The 23026-nt window shown below is 44.6% G+C and overlaps 1 protein-coding gene across 2 annotated transcripts in view; it reads right to left on the minus strand.

Moving 5' to 3' along the window:
- Positions 1 to 16686: 16686 nt before the first annotated feature.
- The window catches only part of ANKS6 (ankyrin repeat and sterile alpha motif domain containing 6), a 54640-nt gene continuing 48300 nt past the window's right edge, over positions 16687 to 23026 (minus strand). For both annotated transcript variants that reach the window (XM_070375545.1, XM_070375544.1), the window contains exon 15: positions 16687 to 21310. In XM_070375545.1, coding sequence (XP_070231646.1) covers positions 21206 to 21310 — 105 coding nt within the window. In that variant the 3' untranslated portion in view covers positions 16687 to 21205. The remainder of the gene's footprint in view (positions 21311 to 23026) is intronic.

Consider the following 23026-nt stretch of genomic DNA (forward strand, 5'->3'; position numbering starts at 1 on the left):
AGGCTTTCCTGTCCATCACAAACTCCTGGAGCCTACTCAAACTCATGTCCATCATGTCGGTGATGCCATCCAACCATCTCATCCTCTGTCGTCCCCTTCTCCTTCCGCCTTCAATCTTTCCCAGCATCAGGGTCTTTTCTAATGAGTCCGTTCTTCGCATGAGGTGGCCAAAGTATTGGAGTTTCAGCTTCAGCATCAGTCCTTTCAATGAATATTCAGGACTGATTTCCTTTAGGATGGACTGGTTGGATCTCCTTGCAGTCCAAGGACCTCTCAAGAGTCTTATCCAACACCACAGTTCAAAAGCATCAATTCTTCCGTGCTCAGCTTTTTTAATAGTCCAACTCTCACATCCATACATGACTACTGGAAAAACCATAGCCTTGACTAGATGGACCTTTGTTGGTAAAGTAATGTCTCTGCTTTATAATGTGCTGTCTAGGTTGGTCATAGCTTTTCTTCCAAGGAGCAAGCGTCTTTTAATTTCATGGCTGCAGTCACCATCTGCAGTGATTTTGGAGCCCCCCAAAATAAAGTCTACCACTGTTTCCCCATCTATTTGCCATGAAGTGATGGGACTGGATGCCATGATCTTAGTTTTCTGAATGTTGAGTTTAAGCCAACTTTTTCACTCTCCTCTTTCACTTTCATCACGAGGCTCTTTAGTTCTTCTTTGCTTTCTGCAATAAGGGTGGTGTCATCTGCATATCTGAGGTTATTGATATTTCTCTGAGCAATTTTGATTCTCCAGCTTGTGCTTCATCCAGCCCAGTACATTTCACATGATGTACTTTGCATATAAGTTAAATAACCTATACATACCCAGCATCTCTAAAACCTGTCAGAACACTCTCTTGATGGCTGTGTCAGTTTAACACAGCCCACATGCTTGCCAACACTAAGCATTACTCACCTTTCTAATTTTTTTAATTGATGAGTATAAAATGGAATCTTGCTATTGTAATTTGCATTTCTCTCAATCTCTGGTGAGGCGGAGCATCTCTTCATATATTTGTCAACCATTCAAAATTCTACCTCTCTGAAACTGCTTTTTCTTGGTTTACAAATATTTCTCATAAATCCCTTATCAGATTTAAATATGACAGATATCTTCTCCCTGATAACTTTGCGACCTTCATTTAAAAAGAAATTTTTCATGTAGTCAAATCTACTGTTACTTTTTTTGATTCCCTCTTTTTTATTGAGGTATAGTTGATGCACAATAATATGTACGTTTCAGGTGTAGGACATAGTGATTCACAGTATTTAAATGTCATATTCCATTCATAGTTATTATAAAATATTGGCTATATAACCTGTGTTGTAGAATATATCCTTGTCATTTACTTATTTTATGCAAAGAAGTTTGTGCATCTTAATCCTCTATCCCTAGCTTCCTCCCCTTCCTTCTCACCAGGTAACCACTACTTTGTTTTCTACATCTGTGAGTCTGTTTCATTTTTGTTATATTCACTAGTCTGTTTTTTTTACTTTTTAGATTCCACATATAAGTGATATATATGATCAATATCATACAGTATTATCTTTCTCTGTGTGACTTATTTCACTTATCATAATACCTTCCATGTCCATCCATGTTGTTGCCAATGGCAAAATTTCATTCTTTTTATGGCTGGTAGTACATTATATAGATGTACCGTATCTTCTTTATCAATTCATCTGTTGATGAGCATTTTTTAATGTTGCTTCCATGTCTTAGCTATTGGAAATAATGATGCTATGAACATTGGGGCACATATATATTTTTGAATTAGGGGTCTTTGCCTTTTGTATCTTATTAAAAATTTCTCCCCACATACCAGGTCTTTGACCCTGGGCAGGTGATGTCCCTTTGGTTTCCTATATTGCAATTCTATAAACCTATAACTGCAGAGAGAGAGAGGAAGAAAATTGGTCTTTTCTCCAGATTACCTGCATGGCTCAATTTTGAGCTATTGCCTCAGGGAGAGTCTCTGCTCTGTTCCCCAGGCTGAGTGTTCACCACTAAAAACGCTTTGTTTTCTAGGGTGTTAACTTTCTAGAGAACATACTAAACATCATCTTCACGAACAACACCAAAGTCAGAAATAGCAAGGCAGAATATGAAGAAATATGCATGTAACAGAACTGGTTTCCAAATCAGGTCCATCTCAGGAAATGGCAAGAAAAGGAAGTAAATAAAAGTTGAAAGTTTACATTTCTAAGTTCTCACTTTCCTCAGGTGTCATGTCTCAACAAAATATACCTGTCTCGTTTATTTTCATTTCCATAATTTCTTCAAAGGGTTTAGAAAGTGATATATTTCACAGTTGTGGCAAGACAAAAAGGGCTTTGGACTTAGATGTTCAACAGACCCCAGTCTAACAAGCAGCTAATTTGTGATTTTTCACAAGTCACCATACTTCTTTGAGTTGCGTTTTACCTGACCTGGAAAATAAGAAGGGTCAATCAGAGAATAGAAGTGGAAGTGCTTTGCAACTTTTATAATTTTTCTAAAAGCACCTAGACACTGGAGTTACTCTTTCTTATTTAATTCTCACAATCACCACAGGAAATTTATTATTTCCATTTTACAGCTGGAAACACTGAGAGATTCAGAGTTTCAGAGAGATTCAGTTCTCAAGGATTAAGCAGCCAGGATTGCTCTGCTCCTGTCCGTAGGTGGACTGGAAACATGGAGCTATTTGGTGTGAAGACTAGCTCTTTCATTAGATATTTCTCCAGTTTCAGACTGAACCACTAACTCCTGGGAAATGTGAAGGAGCTACAGTTCCCATTCTCCTGTCTTGGGAACCGGGATGGAAACAAATTGCAGATGGTGCTATCCAGATCTATCCTCTGCAGCTTGGGCACTCTAGCAGCCCCGGCAGCCCCAAGGATCCCCAAACCCAGCTGCCAAGGCTTGGGGGCTCCCTTGAGATAGCTATGAAGTGGTTCCTATGGCTCCAATTAAGTGGAAAAAAGATGGGAGGACTCACCTATCCCAAGGGGCAGAAAGCGAGTATGAACCCCAGGAGATGCAGCTTCCAGTGAACACAACCGAACCCAGAAATGGCCAGGAGCATCCCCCAGGAGTCAGGCTTCCCAAACTCCACTCCTAGGAGATGACGCTGCCCATAACCCCATGGTGGGACACAGGATCAAGAAATCTGAGGGCAGAGTCTGGGTGGCTGAGGGCGTGATGGGGTGAGTTGGAGGTAAACGTAAGCATGGGCATGTGCTCTGGCATTGGTAGCCTTGGTGTCACCTGCAAGCTTAGGCTACAGGTCCTGGAGCCTTGATTGAGAGCAGCAGCCTCTTTCCCTTTAGACTGTACAGAGTGTTTCCCTCCATAGCGTATTCACAGAAAATTCCCAGGACCTAGCCAGAAAGGAGCTGAAGTGCCAGTGCTGATGTCTCTCAACTCAGATACAGGGCAGCTGGTAAACAAGGCATCAGGGTGATAGAGCTTTAGGAATATTGGATCTCCTTTCCTTTCTTAGGAAATAGCTATCAAGTCACAGAACGTCAGAGATGAAAAGTCACATCAAACCTGCCTTATGGTACACATGGGAAAAACAGGCTCAGAGAGGGCAAGCCGACTGGCAGCAACCACCCTGGGCCTGCATTCCCAGTAGTGTTCTCTGCTCAAATGATTCCTAGCAGCCCCCATGAAAAAGTCCTCAACCACAGGAGGTTTCCCCTCCACCCGCCGCTGGATGGGGGCCGCAATGAAACCAGGATATTCCTATAGATTTGAAAACCCAAAGGCATAGCCCTCTTGTTTTTAAGATTTCATCTTAATTTATTTGGGCTCATGTGGTTTACAGAAACCTTGTTTCTTGCAAGAAAAATAACAAAGAAATGATGGCTCCCTGTGTCAAATCTCTGGGAGGTGTAGGACACAAGAAACATTCTGCTCCTCATCTCACAATCTGTGGGGAACCAGAGAAATCCCAAGCCTAATGTTTCCCAGGGAGTAGCACTATGATGCTGGAACAAATATCAAAGGAAGATGCAACTGGCAAAGTGGAAAAACAGTGATTTAAGAATTGAGAGATTTGGGTGCAGGTTTCAGTTTTGTCATTGATGTTCTTTGCGACCTTGGGCAAACACCATCCCATTCCATGCCTGATTCATTACCAATAATTTGGAGGAATGAAAACAAGAGGCTCTCTAAACACCCTTCCAGCATCAGCTCTGACTGGAGGCCCAAGTCTCTTCCTGTTATCCCTGGACACCACCTCCAGCCTTCCTTCTGTGCTTGCAAAGCCTGGGCAGAGGTGAGAGGGTGTCTCCCAGCCATGTTGTATCTCCATTTAAAATCAGATTTATTCAGTGACTTGTCCACTTTTCTCAGGAAGTGACAGCTGATGCATAAGGAGTTCCTGAGGTGCCTTGTCCAGATCTAACCAGGGAAATCAAGGAAAAGACAATCTCCAGATTGCTCTGGCTGACGCTGCTGCTATAAGATGATGTTAATTCTGCTGTTTACAGAAATAAGTCCAGTGTGAGTTGAGGCTTTTTGGTGTGTTTAAAGCCAGATGGTATTTCCTGCCTTGATCAGCCTCAGAGCTTTGGTTCCCATGACAACCTCCAAGTTCCACTACTGCAACTTCTCCATTCTCTGAGCTTCTTCCTCTTCCACCATTGTGCCAGGGTCCCTGGAGAAGAAAGCCACTAACTAGCAGCTTGTGCATGGGACTTTACAGTTTACAACGCACCCCAGCATTTGTTACTTGATTTACTCCTCACCACAGCCTTGCCAGATAGCACTTGCTATTTCCTCCATTTCACAGATGGGAAAACCAAAGACTCAGAGATGAGGCAATCTGCCCTCTCAGCCGTTAGTGGTGTCAGCAGGACTCAAAGCCAGGTTTTATGACTTTGGACCTCATGTGGGGCCCACTGTGCCAGTGTGCCCCATCCATCAGACCACCTACTCACTTAGGATTCCTGTGGTCAATTCCATACAGATAGGGATCTAGATCAAGGTGTGACATCCTTAGCAAAGTTATTTAACTTCTCTGTACCTCGCCTTCCTCATCTGAAAAATGGGTAGTAATAGTGGTCCTTCTAGATGGACGGGAAGATTGAATTAGCAAAACCACAGTAGGGCTTCCCAGGTGGGTCAGTGGTAAAGAACCTGCCTATCAATGCAGGAGATACTGGTTTGATCCCTGGGTCAGGAAGATCTCCTGGAGAAGGAAATGGCAACCCACTCCAGTATTCTTGCTTGGGAAGTCTCATGGACAGAGAAGTCTGGCAAGCTATAGTCCATGGAGTTGGAAAGAGTTGGATAGAACTTAGCAACTAAACAACAACAAAACTACAGTAAATGTTTGCCGAGAAGCCTGGGTGAGTCTCGGTTCTATTTTAACCATGTCGTGACCTTGGATGGGTCATTTTGTTTGCTGGTTCCTGTTTCCCCTCTGTGTAAGAGGTGACAGCATTATGGTGCTCATATGGAATTCACGTGTGATGAGATTAGTGCACAGAAGGTGCCTTAGAGGGACACTCTCAAACTGCAGCAGGTATATGGATCCTCTGGGGACCTTGTGAAGATGCAGATTTTGGCTCAGGAAGGCATTTCTTACAAGCACTCAGTTCAGTTAAGTTCAGTTCAGTCGCTCAGTCGTGTCTGACTCTTTGCAACTCCATGAATTGCAGCACGCCCGGCCTCCCTGTCCATCACCAACTCCCAAAGCACTCAGGGGATGCCAGAGCTCCTGGTCCATGGACCACTCTGAGAACAAAAGCCATAGTGAGAAAACCACCATACAAGTATTATTAACGATCAGTAATGCATAGTGCTCAGTGAAGCCATCTGGTCCTGGACTTTTGTTTACAGATTCAATTTTACTTTTAGTGATCGGTCTGTTCAAATTATCTATTCTTTCTTGATTAAGTTTTGGTGGGCTGTATGTTTTTAGAAACTTGTCCATTCCTTCTAGGTTGCCCAATTTGTTGGCATATAATTATTTATAGTATTCTCTTGGGGATTTTTGTATTTCTGTGGTATTGGTTGTGATTTCTCCTCTATCATTTCTTATTTTGTTTATTTGGGTCTTCTCTCATTGTTTCTTGGTGAGCCTAGCCAAAGGTTTGTTGATTTTGTTTACCGTTTAAAAAAAAAAACTCTTGGTTTTATTAAATTTTTAATCTCTATTTTATTTCCTCTCTGATCTTTATTATTTCCTTCCTTCTACTGACTTTAGGGTTTTTTTTGTTCTTCTTTTTCCAATTCTTTTAGGTGGTAGGTTAGGTTGTTTATTTGAAATTTTTCTTGTTTTTGAGGAGGGCCTGTATCACTCTGAACTTCCCTCTTAGCACTATTCTTGTTGCATCCCACAGATTTTGCAGGACTAAGCTTTTATTGTCATTTGTCTCAAGGTGTTTTTAAATTTCCACTTTGACTTCGCTGATTTTTTTAGTAGCATGTTGTTTAGTTTCCATGTAACCATTTATTTTTTTCTCTTTCTGTGGTTTCATGTTGTAGTGGTCAGAAAAGTTCCCTGAAATAATTTCTATGCCCCTAAATTTGTTGAAGTTTTTTTTGTATCCTATAATGTGGCTTATCCTAAAGAATGTTCCATATGCTCTTGAAAAGAATGTGTGCTCTGGTTTTTATGGACACAATGTCCTGAAAATATCAATTAAGTCTAACTATTCTATGGCATCACCCAGAATCTGTTGTCTTATTGATTTTCTGTCTGGAAGATGTGTCCTTTGATGTCAGTGATATGTTTAAGTCTCTCACTATTATTGTATTCCCATCAATTTCTCCCTTTATGTCTGTTAGTATTTATGTATTTAGGAGCTCCTATATTGGGTATACATACATATGTTAATGACTGTAATATCCTCTTCTTGTAGAGATCCTTTTATCATTATGTAGAGTCTTTATTCTCTTTCTTTATGGCCTTTGTTTTAAAGTCTATTTTGTTATGTGAGTATTGCTACCTCATGCTTTCTTGTCATTTCTGTGATTACGTTACTATCCAAAGCGATCTACAGATTTAATCTGATCTCTATCAAATTACTCATGACATTTTTTACAGAACTAGAACAAATAATCCTAAAATTTATATGGAACCATAAAAGGCCCAGAATTGCCAAAGCAATCTTGAGGAAAAAGAACACAGTTAGAGATAAAACACTCCCAAATTTCAGATAATACTACAGAGCTACAGTAATCAAAACAGTGTGGTACTGGCACAAAAGCAAACAAATGCATAAATGGAACAGAACAGAGAGCCCACAAACAAACCCACATACCTACAATCAATTAATCTTTGACAAAGAAGATAAGAATATACAATGGAAAAAAGACAAGTCTCCTTAGCAAGTGGTGGGGGAAAGCTAGACAGCCACATATAAACCAGTGAAGTCAGAATACTTCCTCATACCATAGACAAAAATAAACTCAAAATGGCTTAAAGACTTGAATATAAGATATGACACTATAAAACTCCTAGTAGAGAACATGGGCAAAACATTCTTTGACATAAATCACAGCAATGTTTTCTTAGGTCCGTCACCCAAGGCAATGGAAATAAAAGCAAAACTGAACAAATGGGACCTAATCAAATTTATATGCTTTTGAACAGCAAAGGAAACTATAAACAAAATGAAAAGACAATTTACAGACTGGGAGAAAATATTTGAAAATGATGTGACCAACAAAGGCTTAATTTCCAAAATACACAAACAGTTTATACAAGTGATAAACAAAAAAACAACCCAATCAAAAAGTGAGCAGAAGACCTAAATAGACATTTCTCCAAAGACATACAGATGGCCAACAGACACATGAAAAGATGCTCAACATTGCGAACTATGCAAATCAAAACTACAATGACATATTACCTCACACTGATGAGAGTGGCCATCATTAAAAGTATACAAATAATAAATGATGGAGAGGGTGTAGAAAAAAGGGAACCCTCCTACACTGTTGGTGGGAATGTAATTTGGTATAGCCACTATGGAAAACAGCATGGAAGTTCCTTTAAAAATTAAAAATAGAGCTACTATATGATCGAGCAATCCCACTTCTGGGCACATATCCAGAAAAGATGAAAACTCAAATTCAAAATGATACATGCACCCCTATGTTCATGGCAGCACTATTTATAATAGCTAAGACATGAAAGCAATCTAAATGTCCACCAACAGACGAATAGCTAAACAAGATGTGGTGTATACATATACAGTAGAATATTACTCAGTCATTAAAAAAGAATGAAATATGCCATTTGCAGCAACATGGATGGACCTAGAGATTATCATACTAAGTGAAGTAAAGTAAATCAGACAGAGAAAGACAAATACCATGTGATATCACTTACATGAGGACTTCCCCTGTGGCTCAGAAGGTAAAGCATCTGCCTACAATGTGGGAGATCTGGGTTCGATCCCTGGGTCAAGAAGATCCTCTGGAGAAGGAAATGGCAATCCACTCCAGTACTCTTGCCTGAAAAATCACATGAACAGAGGAGCCTGGTAGGCTACAGTCCATAGGGTCGCAAAGAGTCAGACATGACTGAGCGACTTCACACACTTCATACATCACTTACATGTGGAATCTAAAATATGATACAAATGAATTTATTTACAAAACAAAAACAGACTCACAGACATAGAAACTTATGGTTATCAAAGAGGAAAGGGGGAAGGAGGGATAAATTAGGAGTTTGGGATTAGCAGATATAAATTATTATACATAAAATAGATAAAAGTCCTCCTGTATATCCCAGCCAACTATATCCAATAAAAGAATATGAAAAAGAATAACTGAATCATTTGGCTGTATACCAGAAACTAACACAACACTGTAAACCAACTATACTTCAAATAAACAAACAAATAAAGCAGAGTGCCATGCCCATAAGCCTCCAGTTATAAACTTACTTGAAAATTCAAGAAACTTGGAGAGCCCACTGGAAGTGTCAGCAGGAGCCCATTTGGAGAGTTTTTCCAGGTGGGAAGTTTCTATCAGGAGAAAGGCTCCTTAGGGGTCACAGCCCCAGGCTCTGTGCATCCTAGAACCCCCACAGGGCTCTTGGGAAAGATATATCTAATCTTGGGGCTTAACAGAGGATGTGAAAAGTCAGTGTGTTATATCAAGTACATCAAAATATACTCACTGCTAATGACTTGTGCAATTGTTCAAAAATAAAACTAAAACTTTTAAGTAAAAAAAAAAAAATTACCTATGGCTGATTCATGTTGCAGTTTGACAGAAAACAACAAAATTCTGTAAAGCAATTATCCTTCAATTAAAAAATAAATTAGAGGGAAGGCGCCAAGATGGTGGAGGAGTAGGACGGGAAAACACTTTCTCCCCCACAAATTCATCAAAAGAGCATTTAAACGCCGAGTAAATTCCACAAAACAACTTCTGAATGCCGGCAGAGGACATCAGGCACCCAGAAAAGCAACCCAATTCCTCGAAAGGAGGTAGGAAAAAATATTAAAGACAATAAAAGAGACAAAAGAGGGAGGGACGGAGTTCCGTCCCGGGAAGGGAGTCTTAAAAAGAGAGAAGTTTCCAAACACCAGGAAACCTTCTCACTGCCGAATCCGTGCCGAGCTTTGGAAGCACAGAGGACAACATAACAGGGAGAAAAAATAAATAAACAATTAAAACTCGCAGATTGCGAGCCCTACGGTAACTCCTCCAGCGGAGAAGCAGCGCAGACGCCTGCATCCGCCATTAGCAAGCGGGGGCTGGGCAGGGAGGCGCGGCACGGGCTGCATCGCTTAGAGTAAGAATCTGGCCCGATATACCTGAGCGCTATCTGAGCGAAATAATTTGGGCTAGCAAACCAGACTGTGGGATATCTACCATGCGAAAAGCCAGCCTAACCTAAGACACCGCCAGCCAGCGTCAGACGGAACAAAGGACTAAACAGAGGTAGCCGGCTGCAAACCTTCCCCCCTCCGCTGACAGGCAGCCAGAGCCGGAAGGGGGCAATCGCAGCCCCAGAGAGACATTATCTATAAAACTGGCTTCTTTGCTAACTAAAACTTATTGGGGTCTGGACGGTCAACATCTGCCTGAGAAGGTGCGCGGTTTTACACCCAGATAACCAAGTGGCGGGAGGCGATAAGTCGCAGCATTGGCGCCGCCAAACACCTCATCACCTGAGCTGCTCGGACCTGGGAAGAGCACAAAACGCAGCCCCAGCTGAGTCTGCGCCTCTGAGGACTACCTGAGTGCCTGAACCTGAGCGGCTTGGACCTGGGAGGTGCATGCAACCCAGGGCCAGCCTCGGATTGTTCCCGGCGGAACAACCTAGAGCCTGAGCAGTGTGGGCAGGGAGGCTACACGGCGCCGTGGAGAGGGGCAGACCCAGTGTGGCTGAGGCACTGCGGCGCACGCCAGTGTCATTTGTTAGCAGCATCCCTCCCTCCCTCCCCATAGCGACTGAACAAAGAGAAGAAATACAGCTCCACCCACCAGAACACCGACACAAGCTTCCCTAACCAGGAAACCTTGACAAGCCACCTCTACATACCCACACACAGCGAGGAAACGCATACAGTAAAGAGAACTCCACAAACTGCCAGAATACAGAAAGGACTCCCAAACTCAGCAATTTAAACAAGATGAAGAGACAGAGGAATACCCAGCAGATAAAGGAACAGGATAAATGCCCACCAAACCAAACAAAGGAGGAAGAGATAGGGAATCTACCTGATAAAGAATTCCAAATAATGATAGTGAAATTGATCCAAAATCTTGAAATTAAAATGGAATCACAGATAAATAGCCTGGAGACAAGGATTGAGAAGATGCAAGAAAGGTTTAACAAGGACCTAGAAGAAATAAAAAGAGTCAATATATAATGAATAATGCAATAAATGAAATTAAAAACACTCTGGAGCCAACAAATAGTAGAATAACAGAGGCAGAAGATAGGATTAGTGAATTAGAAGATAGAATGGTAGAAATAAATGAATCAGAGAGGATAAAAGAAAAACGAATTAAAAGAAATGAGGACAATCTCAGAGACCTCCAGGACAATATTAAACGCTACAACATTGAATCATAGGGTTCCAGAAGAAGAAGACAAAAAGACAGACCATGAGAAAATACTTGAGGAGATAATAGTTGAAAACTTCCTAAAATGGGGAAGGAAATAACCACCCAAGTCCAAGAAACCCAGAGAGTCCCAAACAGGATAAACCCAAGGAGAAACACCCCAAGACACATATTAATCAAATTAACAAAGATCAAACACAAAGAACAAATATTAAAAGCAGCAAGGGAAAAACAACAAATAACACACAAGGGAATTCCCATAAGGATAACAGCTGATCTTTCAATAGAAACTCTTCAAGCCAGGAGGGAATGGCAAGACATACTTAAAATGATGAAAGAAAATAACCTACAGCCCAGATTATTGTACCCAGCAAGGATCTCATTCAAGTATGAAGGAGAAATCAAAAGCTTTTCAGACAAGCAAAAGCTGAGAGAATTCTGCACCACCAAACCAGCTCTCCAACAAATACTAAAGGATATTCTCTAGACAGGAAACACAAAAATGGTGTATAAACTCAACCTAAAACAATAAAGTAAATGGCAACGGGATCATACTTATTAGTAATTACCTTAAACGTAAATGGGTTGAATGCCCCAACCAAAAAGACAAAGACTGGCTGAATGGATACAAAAACAAGACCCTACATATGTTGTCTACAAGAGACCCACCTCAAAACAGGGGACACATACAGACTGAAAGTGAAGGGCTGGAAAAAGATTTTCCATGCAAATTGGGACCAAAAGAAAGCAGGAGTCACAATACTGATTATCAGATAAATTAGACTTTAAAACAAAGGCTGTGAAAAGAGACAAAGAAGGTCACTACATAATGATCAAAGGATCAATCCAAGAAGAAGATATAACAATTATAAATATATATTCACCCAACATGGGAGCACTGCAGTATGTAAGACAAATCCTAACAAGTATGAAAGGAGAAATTAACAATAACACAATAATAGTGGGAGACTTTAATACCCCACTCACACTTATGGATAGATCAACTAAACAGAAAATTAACAAGGAAAAAAAAAAAACATGTATCTATAAAGCTCACTAAAGCAAAGCACAGTAAAATGAGGTATGGCAATAAAAGGCATTAAATTTATCAAATAAAAAAATAAATAAATAAAGTGCTGAAAAATTAAAAAAAAAAAATAAATAAATTAGAAAAAAATCAATGTGATCCAAGAATGCTAAGTGAAGTGGATCAAAGTACAAAGAGATATTCCATGAGTCTAAAGAATACAGGAGACATGAGTTTGATCCATGGTCTGGGAAGATCCCACATGCCATGGAATAACTAAACCTGTGTGCCACAACTATTGAACCTGTGCTGTACAGCCTGTGCTCTGCAACAGCAGAAGCCACCACACTGAGAAGCCCATGTACTGCAACTGGAGAGTAGTCCCTGCTCTGTGCAACTAGAGAAAAGCCCATGCAGCAACAAAGACCAAGCACAGCCAATATATAAATAAATAAAATTATTAAAAAAAAAATAAAGAATACAGTCTGTATCTTGTGCTTTTTTCCTCCAATTATTTCTTTGCTCTGAATTCTTTTTTTATGATTGTAGGTTGCAAACTGAATTATGTGGGTTAAATTCATTGCTATTCAATAATGGTGGTGGTAGTTTAGTCACCAAGCTGTGTCTGACTCTTGCAACCCCATGGACTAGGGTCTGCCAGGCTCCTCTACCCATGGACTTTTCCAGGCAAGAATATTGGAGTGGGGTGCCATTTCCTACTCCAGGGGTCTTCTCCATCCTGGGATCCAAGCCATGTCTCTTGTGTCTCCTGCATTGGCCAGTGGATTCTTTACTACTAGTGCTACCTAGGAAGCCCTAAGAATACTGGAGTAGGTTTCTGTTTTCTTCTCTAGGGAATCTTCCTGACCCAGGGATAGATCCCATGTCTCCTGCATTGCAGAAGGATTCTTTACCACTGAGCCACCAGGGAAGCCCCTTGCTATGCGATTAACAAATATTTTCCAATTGTTCTTTCAATTCATTTGGACAGTGCATCCCTGGCCCTGTTGCAGTTCCATAACCTAGCTCCTCTGGCTGCTACCAGCTCAGGGTTCCTTAATGTGGCTGTGCTGAGTTGCGGTTCCAGCAGAGCACAAACATTCCCTGCACTGCAGCTAGTGAGGAAGAGCTCATGTGGCCCTGACCCTCCAGGAACAGGGAGAGGAAATGAGCGATTACAACAGCTGATGACCCACAGACACTCATCCAGTGCCCTGCATAGTATTGAGCACTGGACTCGAAGTTAACCCTTGCTCTGCCTTATGAGCCAGGACTGTCACCACCCCAGTAGATCATAAGCTCTGCCAAGGCAGAAACTTTGATTTGCCCTCTGGACATCCCCAGTGCCTAGGACAGTGCTCCATCAGCGGATTTCCCTGACTGTCCAGTAGTTAAGACTCCCAGCTTTCACCGCGGTGGGGCAGTGGAGCGGTGGGGCAGGGAGTGGGGGGGGTGTGGTTGTGGAATCTAAGATCCCGCTTGCCACGTCGTGCGGCAAACAACGACAACAACAAAATCCCACAGATTTCGCTTACCTGAGGAAGCTGCCACCATGTACACAACATGCTGGCAAGTCTGCTGCCTCAGGTGGCCTGACAGACTCTCCCCCAGAGGATTCCCTCTGACTTCAGGCTTTTGGCCACTGTCCCTTATGAAGAATTAGTAAAGTTAATTTCCCTTGAAACCACCTCACCAATGAAGCGAACCTACAGAAGCTTCAGGAACTCTGGAGTGTAGTCTCCAGTTCTAGGTTCTTCTTTACAGCTTAACTTCCTCTCCACACATGCACAGCCTCACACTCATAATGCCCCAGCTCACAGGCCGGCCTCCGTAGGCGCAGACTCTGAGTACACACTGGCCTGCAGCGCCTAGTTTAGGCAACGGTCTGGAGATGGACCCCTGCGGCAGGGCAGGGAAAGTGGAACTCGGCAGACGGCGGCAGGGGCCTTGTCACCGGAAGCGCAGAGGCTGGTGGTGGAAGTGGGCATCGGAGGCCCTGGGGCCCGTCGGTGGAGTAAGTGTCCAAGCCAATGCTGAAGCTTTTCTGAAAACGCTCGTCTGTGACTCAAAGGGAGTGTTTCTTATTGAGTAAAGTGGAGACAATTATTCTTTTGAAGGAACTACGAACAAGTGAAGCAGAGAAGCCCCGAGGCCCCTGGAGATAGGAAATGAAGCCAAGAGAAGAGGCTGGAGGGCAAGGGAGCACGAAGTGCCTCAGGGAGCAGGCCCACCTTCCCCAGGGGCTCGCTTCCCCCAGAGCCCGGACAAGGGCGGCCCCCCTCATTCCTGCGTGTTTTCTGCGCGGGGCTCTGGTTGGGACCTGCAGTCCATCTAGACACCTCTGATGAAGGGGACAGAAAGGTGCGTGTACATAGGTGGAGGGGGGCAGGGGGCAGAGGGGAGAGAGCAAGACCTTACGGTGGTTACCATCCTTCACACTGAAGAGCAAGGGCGAGAAGGTGAACACTGACGGAAGGGTGGAGGACCAGCCAGGTCATGAGCTCTCCTTTTCTTCCTTTTACAGCAAAAAATACATAAAATTTTACTATTTTAACAGTTTTTAAAGTGTACAGTTCAGTGGCACTAAGCACACCCACAATGTTGTATATCTGATACACCCATCACCATTATCTAGTTCCAGGGCTTTATCCTGACCCCAAAACGAAACTGCCTACACATTAAGCAGTGGCCCCCATTCCCTCAGTCCCCAAATCTCAGCTTCCCAATCCAAATCTCTATGGATTGACCAATTCTATACATTTCATATAAATGGGAATCACATACTATGTGGTCTTTTGTGTCTGGCTTCTTCTTTTCTTGGCTTTTTTCAAATTTCATCCATGTTGTGGTGTGGATCATTACTTCTATGGCTGAACAATACTGCACTGTGTGGCTAATCCCACTTTTGTATATCCATTCATCCACTGATGGCCATTTGGGTTATTTCTACCTTGTGGCTATTGTGAATTGTGCTGCTGTGAATATATGCATACAAGTTTTTGCTCGACTATCTATTTTCAATTATTTGGGGAAGGAGTAGAGTTTCTGGGTCATATGGAAGTTTGATATTTATCGAGGAACCACTTCCCCTTCTTTTTACAGATTTTCACAGACTCAGGAGGCTGGAACTCAAAAGTGAGCTAGAACAATGTTTCTCAGATTTTGGATTTCACACACCTCTAAAACTAAAACTACCATTACCACCACCCCCACCAAAGTAATAGGGACTTGCGTCAGGAATAAGGCCAACCTCATACTCTTTGCCTTGTACTTCTCTTCCTATCACCTCCACCATTGGGTCGTTTGGCAAACACTTGCCTGGTCCAATCTGCATCCAAAGTCTGAGTTTCCCTCTCCAGCTGCCTTGGGCTTGAGCAGCCTCTGGGGGCCCATCTGGGGGATGCTCTCCTTTCTAGGTAGCCCTGGTCCCTGAAATGTTCTCCCTCATGGAGAGTTGGTCCTACTCCCAGTCTCCCCAGTCTTTGCTCCCCACTCTGGGGGTCTCACAGACATTGGCCTCCTTTCACTTGTTTTGGGACTGGGACCTATGCTACTTTCTGTCTCCCAAATGCTCTATAGGGCTGAACACAGGCAACATGAGACACTGAGAGCAGAAGAGGTAGAGATAAGGGAGTCCCCCAATTTGTGAAGATTCTTAGCAGAAACAAAGAGAATCTCCAAGCTGTATGGGTGTGTGTGTGTGTGTGTGTGTGTATAGTATTATAGTATTTCATAAACACCTCTCCTCCTACACACACAGAAAAAGTTGTGAACAAGCTATAAAGACTAACAAAGTTTTGTTTTGTGGTTGGCTTGGCTTATCCCAGTTCAACATTTCTGTGTGGAAAGTCAGCAAGATAGCATGGGGAGAATTCAGAGCTGAGGTCTGCATTCAAATCAACCTTCCCCCGTTACAGGGCGACCTTGGTGAAGTTAATATGTGTGCCACGCTCACCAAATTGGTGGAAAAGGGATTTTAAGGCAGACTCATGAGATTATCATGAAGGTGAGGCTACAGAAGTGCCCAGCACACCATAGGCACTTGCTCCGTAAAAGTTCTCACTGGAAGAAATCTGAGCAGCATTTTATACCTTCTATGAGCAAAATCAAAGTGAGAAGACATTATTTAATATACATTTGGCAAACAAAAAATACTTCAAAGAATCAAGTCCCTGTATGAAAGAACAATAACAGAAAGAAATGTTTAATGGTAAGGAACACAGGAACACACAGCAGGGCTGAAACAAAACAGCATTTTGGTCTCTTATCAGAGGATCCAGGGGCTCTGCTGAGGTCAAACCCTGTCCCTGCCACCTGGACAGTGGGACAAGGTCTCCCAAAAGAGGAAGGCCATGCCCTGTGTCCATGAGCCCCACAGAGGCAGTTCCAATGGGAACTGGGAGGGACCTTACACGGAAGGCAGTTGGCTGAACCTACTGGGCAGGAAGGACCCTGAGGACGGGCCCTGGGTGGTCCCTGCCTTAGGGAGGAAGCTGAAAAGGGGACTTACCACCCATCTCCCCTAGGGAGGAGATTCAGTCCCTGGCTGGTCCTGCCGAATTTGGTACTGACTTCAACAGGGAAAGAATCAGGTGTCTTTATATGCTGAATAGAATCTGTTGTCTGATTACCTTGCCTGAAAAAAGTACAGGTGGTGCTTTACAACACCTTCAGTCTGGGCTGCAGAATCTTCCTAGGAAGGGTTCCAAGCCCTCGAGATGTGCTTTCTTGGAAGGTCAGTGTAGATGTCCACAACTGTCTAGCCGGGTCTGGCCTGCTGGGCAGTGTCCATAGGCAGCTCTGAGGCAAGAACAAACTGGAGGGGTTTCCTGCTTCCTTTTTGCCCTGGATCAGCTGCTGCAATCAGGCTGGAAGGCCTTCCTGATGCTTTCTGTCCACCTTGGTGGGAATCCCAGTGACATAAACACCAGAGTTGGCCACAGCTGGAGGGTGGGGATCCACCTCCAACCCTCACCGCTTCAGGGCTCCAATGCCAGCAGAGCCACCCAAGCTGTGGCTAGCTCTGGCTGGAGGCTGCTGCTTCTGGCCCCACCCACCCAGCCCGACTACATCAGGGCAAGCAGGAGTAGGCAGAGGGATTAACAGAAGATTTCAAATAGGCAACCATCATGGAGATTTCTCCCATCTGCAGAGCTCCACATAGTGTGAAAAGGGTCTTCACCTTCATCTGACCCTCAGAACACTCCCCCCTGGGAACCAAAAGGGAAACCGAGGCTCAAGGAGGGGAAGAAACACAGAACCCATTAAGATGAGGCTGAGCCAGAACCCAGTGCTAGGACTGGCTATATCGGTGCTATGCGTTCAAAGAAAAGAACCAAAAATTGGAATAACAGATATCTAACATACCCCAGGGAGAAGGCAATGGCACCCCACTCCAGAACTCTTGCCTGGAAAATCCCATGGACGGAGGAGCCTGGTGGGCTGCCGTCTATGGGGTCGCAGAGTCGGACATGACTGAAGTGATTTATCAGCAGCAGCAGCAATATACCCCAATGTTTAACCCATAAATGTCATACACTGCCTGCCTTCACACACTGTCCCCCCAACTGGGGAGCACTTTCTCTTCCCCACCTGCCAGCTGTGCTGACTCACCCTTTTGGACCCAGTCTTTCGAACAGGGCACATCCATGCCGACCTGAGCTGTCACCCACGATGTCCTCACCTTTATAAAGCACACACCTTTATTATGATTGCTTGTAGGCACTTATGTGCTTGTCTCTTCTATGCTACTGTGGATTCTAAGAGCAGAGGTGAGTTTTTTTCATCTCTGAATCCAAAGCACAAGGAGAGGATGGCACAGGGTAAATGCTCAGTAAATGTACGGTGAATGAAAAAGTAAATGTCTTCTTGCAAAACTTGCGGCCTCCATGTAATGGTCTAGTGCTGAAGCAAGGAGGTGGGAGCCTTCTCCTGGCCACTGGGGACAGGGCTCAGACACGCAGCACTTGCCAGATAGCACACTGTACCAGCACTGGGAAATGATGATCTGACCCTGCAGGAGACACCGTGGATGCAGAGCCCTCTGAGCAGGATCCTGCTCAGATCCTCTCCATCAGAGGATGCCCTCACCATGATGTCCCACTGCCAAGCAGAGAGCTGCTGGGAAGAGGCAGTTTACCAAAGACCCTGACCCAGCTGAGGGCCTTGAGTGCCCCTGGGCCCACCCCCAGCTGCTGTGAGGCCTCATGACTGCTGCTACCCAGTCACAGGAGGGTTTCCCTGACAGTGTTCAGGGAACCCGTCTGGTAAGAGTGCTGTGAAGCAGCATTCTGTGATCAAACATGTGGGAAATGCTACCAGTCATATCGACTCAACGGCCATGAGTTTGAGCAAACTCCAGGAGATGGTGAAGGACAGGGAAGACTGGTGTGCTGCAGCCTGGGTGGCAAAGACTTGGACATGACTGAGCTACTCCCCCATGTGTGGAGTTCTAAGGATTCTGAGGTGTATATAGCAAAAATTATGTGACTGGGTTTTGACCCAGTATCTGCCTAACCTATTAACCACAGAGCCTCACCCCCACTGGCACATATACATTCCCTCTCCCTTTATTTTTTATTAAAAAACCTGTTAACATTTTATGGAAGTAGGGTTTCAAGGAACGTACTTTGAGGAATGCTGATGGATCACCTCATAGGGCCACCAGGAAGTGGGTGACCATGGTCCAGAAAGGGTGCCAAGGATCTCTCACCAACCAGCCCACAAACTTCCTGGGAGAAAAAGACTCAGAACCACTGAGTCCAGTGAAAAAGATGAAGGAAGCAGCTGCTGTGAGCCTGTTTTCCCATCTGCCAAATGAGAATGAGCAGACTATCTGCCTGGGGTCACTAGATGAGATCTTGGAGGTGTGCATTTGTGGAAAGCTGACCCCCAGCATGACTCCTGCATGTCACACAGATTCTATCAAACTTACCCAAGTGACAGCTGTGCAAATACAGGAGTGACGAAAAGGGCAGGAGACCAGCAAAGAACGGACACAAAACCTCACAGCACCTAACTCAGGGGTCCATGTGTATTTTAGGGACAAACAACCCTACACATACTGATAGGCTCTAAAGATATGAATACGTTAAAACCACGAGAATCCCTGGTGCCTCTAGCCCCAGGAGTCTATGAGAATCAGCAAAAGCATGGCCTCAGAAGCCCACTAGACCCAGGTCTCAGCCAGCTCCGCTCCTTCCCGGCTGGGGAACTGGCCTGCAGCTCCACTCCTCTGTGTCTGTGTCCCCAGCATGCAGGATGAGGTTAAACCATGCCAGCCCCCAGGCTGGTGGTGAGGAGAGATGACATTGGAGTCCAGCAGCCGCACAAAATAGGTGCTCAATGATTGTGTCTCCTTAGAGAAGGTTGGGACGCGAGGAACATTTATAAAGGCGTCTGTCAGTGATGTCTAAAACAAAACCTCTTTCTCCAGTTATGTGGGAAGGTGGCTTCTACAGGTGGGAGGATGAAGGAGGAATAGCACCTGCTGGATCGACGGACGCGAGGGAGAATACAATGAGACTCCAGGAAGCACGGTCATGACTGCCTCTAGCAGCCAGCAGAGGGGGAAGGGGCGCTCATGGCCAGGAGAGGGGGAGATGAGAAGCTGTACCTCCTAAGGAGACCAGTATGCAGCCAAGCAGAGATCACAGTAAAGGTGACAACTCTGCAAAGGCTCCCATCCACTGTGCATGTCCCACAGATCAGGTACTTGACGCACGCTGGCTCTAAGCACCAACAGAGAAGCCAAGTTACCTGACCTGGCCACACAGCTGGCTAGCCGCCGGGCTGGACCAGAACGCTGAGCCTGAGTCCAGAGCACACGCTCTGTCCACTTGTCCGTGCTCCCCCTCAGGACAGGACCATCCATTCACATCTTCTCTTACTATCAGGGTCCTCAAGGGTGGGGACTGGGATCTGACTCATCTCAGCACCCCCAGCACATGGCAGAAATGCAGCAAGTGTTGGTTGAATGAATTACATGCTTGAAAACATTTCAGAAACCTGTTGGACCTAAAAGTCAAAGTCCCTTTCCCAGAATATGACACAGTACAAAACTACACGAGCTGACTCCCTCCTGAGGAATGTGACCTGAGGAAAAATTCCAAATTCACCTAGAAAGTGTGAGCACCTAAGTCCTTCTACAATGGAATATATGAGAGTCTTCTGCTCCCGCTCAAAGTGGAAAAGCCCTACAGTGTTACAGGGTGAGCAGCATGGAATATCAGAGCATTGTGTTGCCTGACCACAGACAAGGAGACTGAAGGTCCGGAAGGAAAAGAGATCCCTCAAGGTGACACCTTGGGCCTCCCCCTTTTTCCTATATAAAAGGCTGCCTCTGCAAGAAAGAAAAATGCATTCAACATACACATCCTGAACAGCTGTTGTGTGTTGCCTACAGCAGGTGCAGAGACGTGCTAAAGCAGAGTCATCACACAGAACGGTGAGGGGCCCCAGTGGCTGGAGGAGTGAGTTCTGTGTAAGGGAGCGGAGAAAGGCTTCATTTGATAGGCGACATTAGGAACCATTAGGGATATGTTAGAAGGTCTAAGGGAAATATGGAAGAGTGGCTAATCTTGCCCCAAAATATGTGTTTCCCCATCTAAGTACAGAGTTCTGTATTATGAGGCCACTACTGGAACAACGACTACACTTCCCAGTCTCCTCTGCATCCAGGTGGGGCCACATGACTATGAGTGGCCGATGGGACATAAGATGGAGGAACCAGTGGAACGTGAGCAGTTAAGAGCAAGACAGCTAAGAAATGGCTATATGCCTTCTTCACCATCTCTTTCCCCTCTGCCAGCCAGAAACAAAGACTCGGAAGCTCCCAGGAACGGCAGAGCCACAGATGAAAAGAGCAGGGTCCCTGAATCACCATGTGCTTCTGCCAAGCAGAAGCAGCCACATTGGACTTCATGGGAGAATAAGTCTCTACCATGTCGGACTTTTGTTACAGCAACAAGCATCACCAACTACTCCAGCAGGGAGGGGGAAATGGGTGTTTCGGGACTAAGGCACAGTGGTGTGCCAAGGCATAGTGTGTTTCAGGGAATGGGGAAGGTCTGATGGTGGCGGGAGCATCGGCCATGTGAAGAGGATACTGAGATTCAGAAAGCTCACGCTGCTGACCACAAGGAGGAGGGTCACGTGCAGGGATTGTTTCCAGGAGCCCTGGTGTTGCTGGCGCTGCTCTCGAAGGAAGAGTGGAAATTGTGAATGGTTTCCTGTAAAATCTGTCTCTCGCGTCCCTGTGGAGGAAATTGAAAACAGACAGAGAAAGTCTTGTTAAATCTTTTAACCATTAATTCAGTTGACATAGTGCTGTTAACATTTAACTCATACTTGAAAAACCCATGGGCGTCTTGGAGAAAACAAATTACCTAATTGAAAGAGCACTGGGTTTAATAAAAACATTCTGAGTCAGCACCCACAAACACAGCATGCCAGGGCTGGAGAGCCCCCCAAGATGCAGAGGTCCAATCTCCCAGAGGAGGATTGGCAGCAGAACCCAGATAGCAGGCATGACTTATCCTGGGTCATTTGGCCCAGAACGGACATCTCCTACCCTGCCCTGCTCTGTGCATATTTCTAGCCATCACACTTCCAGGGAATTTTCCAGGAGCCGAACTTTCTGATACAGACTCAGATCTGAACTGCCTTGACTACCCCTTGTCCAAAAGATGACAGGTCCGTCTCCATAGTGATTCACTTCTCACCCCATCCTTGCAGACTCCCCTCCTAGTTGCCACCCTTTACACACACATTTTAAGATGGGTAAAGAGGGGGGATGTGGACATTTCTTTAAATCCAAAGAACATCTTTACTGAATATATAACTGAGAGGCAGTGATACACAGAGATTAATAACAGAGACTGGAATCAAACAGCCTGGGTTCAAATCCCAACCTCTCCCCATTTACAAGCTGGGTTACCCGGAACTAGGTACTTCATCTCTCTGTGATTTACTTTCTATAAAATGAAGATGATAATTGTAACTCAAAGGGTGCTGCTGACATTGGGCTGTGGGTGGGTAGCAGGAGGCTGGCATGTCCTGACCTCAGCGGGCAGCAGTGTAAATTAAAAAAAATTTTTTTTTAAACCAACAAATACATGTGGTCAAACTCTAAAGTAAAATAGACAGCCAGTGGGAGTTTGCTGTGTGACACAGGGAGCTCAACCCAGTGTTCTGTGACAACCTAGAGGGGTGGGATGGGGTGGGAGATGGGAGGGAGGTTCAAGAGGGAGGGGACATATGTGTGCCTGTGGCTGATTCATGATGATGTATGGCAGAAACCAGCACAATATTGTAAAGCAAGTATCCTTCAATACATTTTTAAAAAAATAAAGCAAATAAAAAGTGAATAATCTCTGGAAATCTATTCCCTGCCAAGAGTAGGGGGGGGGCGGAAAAAACCTCTACCAAACATGACTAGACTTTAACCTTCCTCTTCTTTCATTTCATGGACTGCCCTTTCCAGATCCCCAAGCAGGGACCTCTACTGCTGATGAGGCTCCTGGACACCAGGAAGGGCAGAAGAGTCTCCCTTCACACAATCCATCCCAGACACCTGGAAAAGTGCCTTCAGGATTCCATCAACACACACCCAAAGGCTATGGGGCAAAGGTCAGAACATCAGAGGTAGGGTCAGAGGACCCCGAATCCCTACTCCACCATTCACTCTGTCCCAGGCGTGACCCCATGCTGCTGAGTTTCTACATCTCTAACAGGGGGAAGGCATTGCATGCTGGTGCTGTGATGTGGCTCAACCTGAGATAATGAACGGGGGTGACACTGTGCAGACTGCAGAGGGCTAAAAAATAAAAAGAGGGGATGACAGCCATGTTATTATTAGACCACCTCAGCCTTAATTGCTTGAGAAATGAGGTCAGGGTGAGACAGGGTTCCAGCGCGCTCCTAACCTCAGGAGTGAGCCGTAGATGATGAAAACCATAATCGCTCCCTGC

This window comes from Bos mutus, chromosome 8 (assembly GCF_027580195.1).
Source record: "Bos mutus isolate GX-2022 chromosome 8, NWIPB_WYAK_1.1, whole genome shotgun sequence".
Classification (NCBI taxonomy): domain Eukaryota; kingdom Metazoa; phylum Chordata; class Mammalia; order Artiodactyla; family Bovidae; genus Bos; species Bos mutus.